This window comes from Chanodichthys erythropterus, chromosome 9 (genome assembly GCF_024489055.1).
Source record: "Chanodichthys erythropterus isolate Z2021 chromosome 9, ASM2448905v1, whole genome shotgun sequence".
NCBI lineage: Eukaryota > Metazoa > Chordata > Actinopteri > Cypriniformes > Xenocyprididae > Chanodichthys > Chanodichthys erythropterus.
In genome coordinates this window covers 27,442,575-27,454,913 of record NC_090229.1, presented here as the reverse complement: position 1 = coordinate 27,454,913, position 12,339 = coordinate 27,442,575, and the positions used below count along the sequence as shown (strand labels likewise).

General features: G+C 43.2%; 2 protein-coding genes across 2 annotated transcripts in view; both read right to left on the bottom strand.

Annotated features, from left to right (window-relative positions):
* si:dkeyp-14d3.1 (transmembrane protein 132C) overlaps positions 1 to 12,339 on the bottom strand; it is a 440,140-nt gene that overhangs the window by 239,322 nt on the left and 188,479 nt on the right. The window lies entirely within an intron of this gene.
* Positions 10,008 to 11,111, bottom strand: LOC137027412 (uncharacterized). Its single transcript, XM_067395596.1, has one exon. The coding sequence runs from the start codon at positions 11,109 to 11,111 to the stop codon at positions 10,008 to 10,010; it is 1,104 nt and encodes a 367-aa protein (XP_067251697.1).

The following is a 12,339-nucleotide window of genomic DNA, read 5'->3' as shown; positions in this document are numbered from 1 at the left end:
TAACATTTTATGAATGTTTTATTAATTCAGTTAAGAGACACTTATAAATTATTAGTTAATGATGAACGAATAATTTACAAAACATGACAATATACGTTCATAAATGATTAATAAGTGTTATGCTAACGATTTACAAATGTGTTGTAAGTTATCCTAAAAATCTATAAATCAAACAGATCATTAATAGATGGTTTATAAGTTATTAGATACATTAAAATTGTTTTAGTATCATTATCTCAATAAACAATTGTTAACCATGAAAAATGTTGAATAAACTATTAGTAAATGATTAGTATATGATTTATTGAGTTGTAAGCTGGCCAGTGTTCAAAAGCACAAACATGCAGGTATGCTAAAGCACTATTTTTAAGAAGAGTAATGTATTTGTTTTGAAGTGGATAAACATTTATAAATGCCTTGCAGTCAGATGATTCCTGTGGATTATATTAAATCCTTTCACTCATCAGCGCAGACTTGTGTTCTGTGTGGAGTGTGTGGGATCTAGTGATGAAGTCAACCACTGAACTGGTTTTACCTTCCACTGAAGCTCACATCAGGTGAACAGCAGTTAAAAACTCCATGTGTGTCAGAGACGAAAGCTGTCTATACCCTCACCAGTCAGCACTTACACTGCAGTACACACTACAAAGTGTTCAACACCTGTTATAGATGATGTGTAAATGCAAAGCTTTTTGCATCCCCCATTCTAATGTGTTACATATCATTTAGACCTTTCTTACCTGTTGTATACAAGTATACAAGTTACAAGTGAGCTCAAGTGTATACAAGTCATTTATAACGCTTTCTGCATTTTTTTTTTTTTTTTTGAGATGTCAGATATAAGATTTGAGAAACAAGACATGAGATTTTCAGATATTAGATTTAAGATCAAAATAGATTTAAGATTAACAATATGTAAGGCAAAACTTAATGCACAACATGGAGGCAAAGAACAATCATGAAGCATTGACAAAGCATTGACAAGTTAAAGCTGAAGTGAAGGGAAGGGTTAAAATGACGCTTATTATCATCATCTACAGCTCATTAGATCTAGCATTCTGTTACCAGACCATAAATGAGATTTAAAATACAAGATATGAGATTTCAGATACAAGATTTCAGATAAAAGATTCAAGATACAATATATGAGATTTAAAATATAAGATATGAGATTTCAGATACAAGATTAAGGGTATAAGATATGAAATTTGATATATGGGCTTTAAGATTTAAGATAAGAAATTTAAGAAATGAGTTTTGAAATTTAAGATATAAGATATGAAATATAAGATGAGATTTGAGATATAAAATGTAAAATATAAGAAAAAAATATGGCCTCTTTAAGTAGCTATGTATTTGGAGTTGTCTCATAAACAGAAGCCGTGCTCACTGAATCGACCTGCTCTCATTGTGAGAGTATGAGCCTCGCTTCTTTGCACTCGCGGATAGCTTTTCAGAACGCAATTCCGCCCCTCGCGCCCTCCCAATTTCCTCCCAGTGAGGAAAAAACAGCAGGGCAAAGGATCTCAATGCTCGGATGAAAGTGAGCTCACGTCGGCTCAGGTCCCGCATGCCTCACTTTCTCCACAAAGAGAGCCTTGCCCCGTCCACTTCTCCCACCCGGACCATCACCCCTCTGCCAGTGGTCTGCACCTGAGGAACCAACATGCAGCGCCAAGATGAATGGTTTCTGCCCGGACATCGCCAGGCTCCTTCCCAGTGGGCAGCTCCCTTTTTTCCTGAGGTGCGAAATCGTGGTGCGCCCTGTACTCTGCCCGCCTTCGCTCTTCTGCCTCGGTTGACGGTGCAGAGCAGAAGGATTATGACAAACTGCTGCCTCTGGACTAAGCTGTGGCCGCACACCTGTGTCCGCCTGCCGCCATTGGCTGGAAAACCAAAGTCACCCACCCTTCCAAGCCATGTCGTTCCATGTCGATCCTCACTGGACGGGCTTCCACCTCGACCGGCCAAGCAGCTTCCACCCTGCACTCAATGGCGGTGTTGCAGGTTTACCAGGCCAAACTTCTGCATGACCTGGACCGGCCTGGGCATGACTCGCCCGCCTTCAAGGAGCTGTGCTGCGCCACAGACCTTGCTCTGCGAGCCACTAAGACCACGGTCCAGGCAATTTGGCGTTCGATGGCCAGTCTGGTGGTGCTGGAGTGTCACTTGTGGCTGAATTTGACTGAGATCAAGGATACGGCCGTCTTCCTTGACTCGCCTGTCTCTCCCATTGGTCTCTTTGGCCCTGCAGTCGATGGGTTTGCTGAACAATTCACAGCTGCACAGAAGTCATCCCAGGCCATGCAACACTTCTTGCCAAAGCGCGCCAGCTCCTCCACTTCAAGCTGCCCAAAGCCTGTGGCAACACAACAGCCTCCTAAATCTGCGCCATCCACTACTCCGCCCGCACCACGGCCTGAGCACAGACAGCACTCACATTCTGCTAGGCATACTCAACTACATCGACAACTGGCTCATCCTGGCCCAGTCGGAGGTGGAGCTAGTGGCACACAGGTCCCTTCTCCTCAGCCAGTGCTTGGGGCTCAGGGTCAATTTTCCAAAGATCTCTTTATCTCCCAGCCAACATATCTTGTTCCTGGTGACTATTCTCGACTCGTCCTGCATGAGGGCCGTAGTCTCGCCAGAGTGATCACTGGCCATTCAACAGCTCATGGAAACTTTCACGCCCGGGTCCTCTCTGCCGCTTAGAATGTTTCAGAGGATGCTAGATCTCATGGGCTCAGCATCACCAGCCCTGCAGTTGGGCCTACTTCATATGCGCCCACTACAGTTCTGGCTGAAACCGCGAGTCCCACCCCAAGCCTGGCAGCACAGTCGCTGCTCGCTCAAAGTGAATCAGGCGTGTGTTGCAACCCTGGCTCCTTGGATGACCCCCGCTGGTTTGAGCAGGGTGTAGCTATAGGGACGATGTGCAAGAGGAAATTCCTTTTCACAGACGCTTCCAAAATGGGCTGGGGAGCTCTGTGTGATTGTCACCCAGCCTTCGGTTCTTGGCTGAGCCAAGAGAGCAAGCTTCATATCAACCACCTGGAAATGATAGCGGTGTATATAGCTCTCCAATCTTTCCTCGCTCTCTTGGCAGGACACCACATCTTGGTCAGATCAGACAATATGACAGTGCTGACCAAGGATGCTCTGGCCCACGACTGGCCCAGCCTCCTCCTGTACGCTTTTCCCCCGGTTGCTCTGATTCCCCAGGTTAACAGACAAATCAAGGAAGGTGCCCACAAAGTCGTCCTGGTGGCTCGCCTATGGAGGAGGCAACCATGATTCTCTGACCTGTCTCAGCTATCGTCCATGGAGCCATGGCCGATTCACCTGAGGCGAGACGTCCTCTCCCAAATGGGAGGGACGACTTGGCACCCTAAACCCGAGCTATGGGATCTACATGTATGACTTCTAGACACTATCTCACAAGCCAGAGCTCTGCCAACGAGATGTCTCTACTCCCTAAAATGGTCAGTCTTTGCTGCCTGGTGTACAGCCCGGGACGAAGACCCATTTGACATATCTCTGATATTGTCTTTACTTCAAGACTTAATGGATAGAGGCCGTACTCCCTCTACACTTAAAGTCTATCTCGCAGCTATAGCGGCCTCCCATGTTCCCGTAGCAGGAAAGTCAATAGGGAGAAACAACCTTGTTGTTCGTTTCCTAAAAGGGGCTAGGAGGCTGAACCCTCCCTGCCACCGCACAGTTCCCACATGGGACCTGTCTTTGGTTTTCAGGGGCCTTAAGGCCCCTCCCTTTGAACCACTCCTCTAATGCTAAAATACGCCTTATTACGCCTCATTTCCTATATATGCTCTAGGCCCCAAGGGGCTCCTAGAATATATAGAAACGGGAGGACGACTACGGTGTCCTCAAGTCCCCTATCTTCTGTGATATACAGTATTATGCTATGTGCATCTGTGCAAGCTCCTCCTGTTTGCTCCTCCTCTCTGTTTATATAATCTGTATGAAAAGAGAGCCATGTCAGAAGTTTGTGATTCAGCTCATTATCTGGTAATGCGGCCACGCCCATGGAGCAAGCGCTATTCTGAGGCAAATTCAATCAATACATGCATACATCATCTCAATCGTGTATTTATTGTCTTCAAAAGTGTTTTGAATAGCCATAGTTAGCGATCTCTGGCCTCTGTTAGTTCAGTTCCTGGAGAGTCACATGACCTGTTCTTCTTTAGATAAATTTGTGGACTAAAGGTGTACAGAGCGCCCTCCGGCTGCAAGTATGAATTCAAAACACAGTATCCAACGCTCATAGTGATGACAATAAATATTGAATAAATATTACTCCTCTGTATAGAAAATTGACAAACATATGAGAATCCATCAATATTTCTCCAAATGTGCATGCTTTTAAGCTAAAAGCATATATGAAATGCCACAGAGGTAACATAATTGTTAAGACACTTTGCATCACAGAAATACATTATATTTTAAAGAATATAATAGAATACCATTATTTTAAATTGTACTAATATTTCTCAGTATTGCTGTTTTTTCTATATGTTTGATATACACCATATGATGAGCTTGAGACATGATCACAGAGGGTTTTTTCACAGCCTACCTGACTGAAAGAGCTCATTATTATGCAAATCATTTCAGGTCATTATTATGCGATTCTTTTGTCTTCTCAGGTGAGAATCACCCATTATTCATGATGGCTCACGCCTCCATGCATACTGTGTTTCTTGACAAAAAGTGTCTTACAAAATTTAAATCTCTCTATTGTTTTACATGAACGAGTAGGCAGCATCATTTTTTACATCATTCTGAAGCAAAAACTCTAATCTACAACCTCCAATACCCAGAAGACTTGTGAACACATATATAATACATTTTTTTGTCCTTATTTCAGTGACTTAAGTTTTTAGTTTTTTCAATAACCATGCATAAACGTTATTCCTTCAAATATACAAACATAAACATACATGTTTCTCACATATTATTGTAGCCTAGTTTGTGCTGAATACAGTGTAATGACACCTTTTCCATTAATATGTTTATGAACAACTGAATAAAGTAGGGATGTCCCGATCACGTTTTTTTGCCCTCGAGTCCGAGTCCGAGTCATTTGATTTTGAGTATCTGCCGATACCGAGTCCCGATCCGATACTTAATAGCATACATAAAAAAGAATAAAGAAGAGCGAAAAAACAGATCCAGGAACAGTGCTTTTCAGGTTTTTCAGGTATTCAGTTTTCACATAGTAATCAAATATAAAATATCACTGCATATTATCTTTACTGTATAAAATAAATAAAGATTAATCATTATTGAAGTTACAAAAACTATTCAGTATTGAGTCAAGAGCAGTGAGTGATTTCTTTGTTTTTTGTTGTTTGATTTAACATTAAATACAGGCAGCAGGAATAGTTGTTTTCCCTTTAAGACATGCACGATCCCGTACATATAGCTACTGTTCCACATGCGCTGTCTTTCTCGACTAATATACGTTCACTTAAGACATTACCGACTATGTTTGCTAGGATGCTCGCTAGGACGGGCATGTTGACATAATTTTTGTATGAATGTGGCCGCCGAAGCGCAAGACTTGAAAGAGAACTCAGTATTTGCGCGCTGACTGAAATAAGCGTGTGCGCGCTTCGGATGAGCGCACACAAATCTTCTCACAGCGCGTGCGAGTTCTCTTTCGCGTCTTGTTCTTTAAGGTTTAAATCAGCAAGGCTTAAATGAGTTAGTTTAAACACAGATAGCAACGTGTGCTGTTCAGGTCTCACCTGCGCTCGCGCGCTATCAACACCCGGGTGATGACGGCGTAAATGACTGGACATTAGAGCAGACGGCACTCGCAGTTAACAGTTTACAAAGAGTGACTGTTTTGTCCACGCTTTCTGATTATCGTTGTTGTAACGTTTTGTGCATCCATCGACTGAAACATACATTATCTGAACTCTGTCTGTTTTCCACGTTGCTATTTTAAACAAACCATATAACCAATAGATGCGTCGTCATTCGAGATGGACCGCAGTGCAAGTGCGGTCCGTAAGTGGAGAACCGTCCTAATACATATATATCCGAGTCCTGATCGGGAGGTAATGTCCGATTCCGATCGAGTCTGAAACGACATGATCGGGCCCGATTTCCGATCATGTGATCGGATCTGGACATCCCTAGAATAAAGCACAAATGTCAAGGCATGTCAAAACTTCTCCAGGGCCCCGAAAATCCTCAGACCACAGAGGGTTAAACTCCACAAACCAATGTCCGTGCAGTTTTCACTGCGTGACTAAAAAAGGCTTCAGAATCGGTGAAAACAGGAGTTTTCCCCGTTGCGTCTTGCCTAAATGGCAGACGATGCAGTATTCTGTTCTGTTATCTAAGGGAACCAAGGTTACATTAGTAGTAACCAAGTACGATTCTGTTCATACTGTCATGGTAAAAACAGATCTGAGTCACGTGGAAAAAAAAAAAAAAAAGAAAACTGTTTTGGGCCACATTTAGCAGTGTGAATGTTTAGCCTATGGGCCTCTGATATATGGTCATAATAGACACTTTTCTGTATCTTCTTATTCTTCTCTTGGTTATTGGCAGATTGCAAACAACTTTTAGGTGCATACCACCACCCACTGTACAGGAGTGTGTAATATAATGTCATTTAAAGGTGCGCTAGAACCTTTTTAAAAAAGATGTAATATAAGTCTATGGTTTTCCCTGAATGTGTCTGTGAAGTTTCAGCTCAAAATACCCCATAGATTTTTTTAAATTCATTTTTTTAACTGCCTATTTTGGGGCATAATTACAAATGAGCAGATTCAGGGTGTGTGGCCCTTTAAATCTCGTGCTCCATGCCCCAAGAGCTTGCGCTTGCCTTAAACAACATAAAAATTGTTCAAACAGCTAATATAACCCTCAAAATGGATCTTTACAAAGTGTTCATCATGCATCATGTCTAATCGCGTAAGTAAAGTGTTTATTTTGATGTTTACATTGATTTTGAATGAGTTTGAGGCTATGCTCCATGGCTAACAGCTAATGCTACACTGTTGGAGAGATTTATAAAGAATGAAGTTGTGTCTATGCATTATACAGACTGCAAGTGTTTAAAAATGAAAATAGCAACAGCTCTTGTCTCCGTGAATACAGTAAGAAACGATGGTAACTTTAACCACATTTAACAGTACTTTAGCAACATGCTAACGAAACATTTAGAAAGACAATTTACAAATATCACTAAAAATATCATGTTATCATGAATCATGTCAGTTATTATTGCTCCATCTGCCATTTTTTGCTGTTGTCCTTGCTTGCTTACCTAGGGTGCTTCTCAATATCCCTCCTCGTCTCCTCGCTCCTCCGTCCTCCATCCTATGACCCAGAAAACAATCGAGCTCAGCCATCTTGAAGGACATCTCAATTCTCTAATTGTACCGCGAGGAGGCGAGGAACGAGGAGTGAGGAGGCTTCCTGAGGAGTCATGAGCGAGGATACACAGGTGCATCCTTTGCGGAAGTCTTTCTTATCGAGTAACCTGACGCATGCATAAATTCTCCTCCCCCTTCTTATCTGTCACAATAATTTAAATGTATGCTTTACTTTTACAGATTAAATAAACTTTATATCTCATATATTTCAACTAGGCATCTTGCTTTATTAATATATATATATATTTTTTTTAAATAACAAAACTTTAACAACATGTGGGTAGATCCCTCGAGCACAGCTGATGACGCTTTGAAGTGACGCTAAAGGGAGCGAGGATTTATCATTTCACTTGATTCAATTCCTCCGTCCTCTCGTCTTTTCCTTGCGTCCTTCCCTCGCATCCTGGAGGGGTGGAGCTAAGACGCGAGGAAAGGAAGCAAAGAAAGGAAACGAGGATGCACAAATAAGAATTGAGAAGCACCCCCGGTCTGTTGATTCAGCTATGCACATCCAGACGTTAATACTAGCTGCCCTTGTCTAATGCCTTTCATAATGTTGGGAACATGGGCTGGCATATGCAAATATTGGGGGCATACACCCCGACTGTTACGTAACAGTCGGTGTTATGTTGAGATTCTCCTGTTCTTTGGAGGTCTTTTAAACAAATGAGATTTATATAAGAAGGAGGAAACAATGGAGTTTGAGACTCACTGTATGTCTTTTCCATGTACTGAACTCTTGTTATTTAACTATGCTGAGGTAAATTAAATTTTTGAATCTAGGGCACCTTTAAGGTGTTCTTATATTCTGCACATCAACCCTTTGTCTTTAAGAATTTGTAATCTGTAACTGTAATTCCTACAGGTTTTTCTCTAACCAGCAGATGGCAGAATTCTGCCCCTAGCACCTAAATCCAGAAATAACTTATAATCCTTACATTTATATAGCGCTTTTCTGGGCACTCAAAGTGCTTTACATATTGAAGGGGGAATCTCCTCAACCACCACCAATGTGTAGCATCCACCTGGATGATGCAACGGCAGCCATATTGCGCCAGTACGCCCACCACACACTAGCTTATTGGTAGAGAGGAGACAGAGTGAGGAAGCCAATCAGTGTATAGGGATGATTAGGAGGCCATGATGGACAGAGGCCAATGGGCAAGTTTGGCCAGGATGTCGGGGTTACACCCCTACTCTTTTCGAAGGACATCCTGGGATTTTTAATGACCACAGAGAGTCAGGACCTCGGTTTAACGTCTCATCCGAAGGACAGTGCTTTTTGTCAGTATAGTGTCCCCATCACTATACTGGGGTGTTAGGACCCACACAGACCACAGGGTGAGCACCCCCTGCTGGCCTCACTAACACCTCTTCCAGCAGCAACCTAGTTTTCCCAGGAGGTCTCCCATCCAGGTACTAACCAGGCTCAGCCCTGCTTAGCTTCAGTGGGCAACCAGTCTTGGGCTACAGGGTGATATTGCTGCTATTATATTTTATTTAGATAATCTCTAAAGTGATTTTTTTCCCCATAAAAATGTAATAGTTCATAAGTAGTAAATAGCCTGTAACAAGTAGGCTACCACATATGTCAACAAAACATAGCAATTTGAATACAGCGACCCACTCCTCAAACCTAATGATTAAACTCACCTGAATAAAATCAAGGTCTTCAAGATTACCTACATCAGGTGAGTTTCATCAGGGTTGGAGTTGTTCGTACCTCCTTGGACCTTTAAAAACACGTGCGCTTTGACTCGTCTTTACAGTGATTGCTGTGGGATTCAGCAGCTGTTTTGATACAATAGCCTAACAGTTTTCATTGTAGTTTTATGTGCCTCATTGCCTGTCCCTTTTACTCACTAAGTCAGCACATTTTCCAGGAGACTTCAGTGAGCGATTGCTGGTTAAGAGGATGACAGCTCGAGTGTACTGGTCGAGTGCTGTTTTATTGTGTCTGTGTGGATGTTTGAGCACAGCAGACGGTGGAGTAGCAGGTGAGAAGATCTTTTAGCTTCATCACAATGTCCAACCAACCCTCAAACAAAAACAAATATTAGGACACTATTCATTTTGTACATTGTTTTACATTAGAGTAAACTATATAGGCCTATCGGATATCAATAAAATGCATAGTCAGATTAATTTGAAAGGATTATACGCTTCTGTAGTCTGTGTAAATTTTACAAACTATGTGTCTTTCAAGTACTTGTCAGTATTAATATCAAACAAAAAAATGTATAATGAAATTGGTAAAATTATTGTCGTAACAATCACATTTTATGAGTATCGCTTCATTTGTACTGAGCTCTGTTTTGATAATTGTGCCACATTGTGTAATGTGAATCTGCATCTACAAAAAAAGTATTTGTGCAAACATGCTTATTTCTTATCAAGTACTGTTCAATCCTTCTGTGTCAACCCTACACTTTAGGTCAAACCTACACTTTAGGTCAAACCATAATAGCCTAGATGGCATAAAGGTCTTAAAATGCTTGAACCCCACTAATTGCTGCTTGCAGTTATATTTATATTTAGTGTTTGGGTCAGCTTCCTCTCTCACAGGATGCCTTTACAAAAAAGTGCATACATTTACTTTACAGAGTGAATTGTAACGTAAAACGTGCCATTCATGATCTGTGCTGTATATATGAGATTGAATGCTGCGAAGGATATACTAATGCTAACTATCTGTATCCATGCAGTGATGTCTGCTGCCAAGCCTCCAGTGAGGCTTGTTTCCAGACTATTCAAGCCTCCAGTGAAGACCGCTGCTAGGCTTCCGGTGACGCCTGCCGCCGAACCGGCCAAGCCTCCGGTGACGCCTGCCGCCGAACCGGCCAAGCCTCCGGTGACGCCTGCCGCCGAACCGGCCAAGCCTCCGGTGACGCCTGCCGCCGAACCGGCCAAGCCTCCGGTGACGCCTGCCGCCGAACCGGCCAAGCCTCCGGTGACGCCTGCCGCCGAACCGGCCAAGCCTCCGGTGACGCCTGCCGCCGAACCGGCCAAGCCTCCGGTGACGCCTGCCGCCGAACCGGCCAAGCCTCCGGTGACGCCTGCCGCCGAACCGGCCAAGCCTCCGGTGACGCCTGCCGCCGAACCGGCCAAGCCTCCGGTGACGCCTGCCGCCGAACCGGCCAAGCCTCCGGTGACGCCTGCCGCCGAACCGGCCAAGCCTCCGGTGACGCCTGCCGCCGAACCGGCCAAGCCTCCGGTGACGCCTGCCGCCGAACCGGCCAAGCCTCCGGTGACGCCTGCCGCCGAACCGGCCAAGCCTCCGGTGACGCCTGCCGCCGAACCGGCCAAGCCTCCGGTGAATATGGCTGCCCCCAGGCCTCCGGTGACGCCTGCCGCCGAACCGGCCAAGCCTCCGGTGAATATGGCTGCCCCCAGGCCTCCGGTGAATATGGCTGCCCCCAGGCCTACGGTGAATATGGCTGCCCCCAGGCCTCCGGTGAAGCTTGTTGCCAGACTGTTCAAGCCTCCGGTGAAGCCTGTTGCCAGACTGTTCAAGCCTCCGGTGAGGCCTGTTGCCGAACCGCCTAAGCCTCCGGTGAGGCCTGCTGCCGAACCGCCTAAGCCTCCGGTGAGGCCTGCTGCCGAACCGCCTAAGCCTCCGGTGAGGCCTGCTGCCAAGCTTCCCGTGTAACGTCGCCGAACTGCCCAAGCATCCATTGAAGCCTGCCACTGAGCCATGGCAACATTTCCCTCTTCTCACCAAATTTAATCAAACCTCTTTATGTGTGGGGGCTTTTTTTTTTTTTTTTTTTTTTTATATATAGAAATCATCCTCTCCAGGAGCTTGGCAGTAAAAGGTTCAAAACTTTTTTTTTTTTTTTTTTTTTTTTTAAGCAAAAACATGACCTTGATGGGGAAAGCTTTGTACTACACTACCAGAAGTTAAATGTAGGGTGCTGCTAATGTGAGGATGTTGTCAATTAGCAAGTCATGAAGTTAACAAAGTACTACTAAATTCATGTTAGCTGGGAAGGATTTTCATGCAGGTACGATTCTGTGGGGAGTAAAATTCTAGGTTAGAAATGTTCTGACTTTGGATAGTATTTGGGGTATAATCTTGCAAGAACAGTGCCCTACCGATCACGAGAGGACCGTATGTGCAGCATCAAATAGTTTTTGGTGAGACGTGCAGTTTAATCAGCTGTGGCCAGTTCATGTTTGCCCAATGTTCAATAAAACATGATCACCAGAGCTCCTTGTCCGTGTCCTCTATATAGCGGCGATAAACCGCTTGACAGAACAACCAAGAAACAGAGCTGGGTAAAGACTGAAGTTGATGGTAACCCATGCCCATGTTGCAATTCTATTATCAGTTCATGTTGACATTTTGTTTTTTTTTTTTTTTTTTTTTTTTTTTTTTTCACTTTATTGTGTAATATTTATAGCATTCAGTTAAGAATAGACTTTCACAATCTAAATGAAACTTTGAAACAAGACATGAGCATGTTGCTTGTCAATATAAGAGCTGTATGGCATGTTCCATGACAACTGAATTTGCAACCATGTTAGTGTGCAGATTAAATGGCAGACTCGTGTGTGTGTATATACATAAATATATAGTATATCTGTTCCTGTTCCTCTTTTGTCAACACTTGACCCAATAATAGTAGCGCTTTTTTTTTTTTTTTTTTTTTTTTTTTTTGATACTTTTTCCATCTATTTGTGCACTTTATTCTCCTGTTGATTTGATTGCTTCTATTCTCATTTGTGAGTTGCTTTAGAGAAAAACATCTGCTAAATGTATATATACCTGCTGTCTTAAGAGTTTGCTAGTACAATGCAAAAACCCGTCAAAAGAAATCAAATGACTACAAATTCTATCCTTTGGGAAAAAAACTGATTTTATGTATTTTATAATGCTTAAATATATTCACTAAATATGTATCACAAAAGTTGTGAGGGGCAG

Coding starts and splice junctions, on each gene's coding strand:
- LOC137027412 (XM_067395596.1), bottom strand. CDS start 11,111: ATGGCTCAGTGGCAGGCTTCAATGGATGCTTGGGCAGTTCGGCGACGT.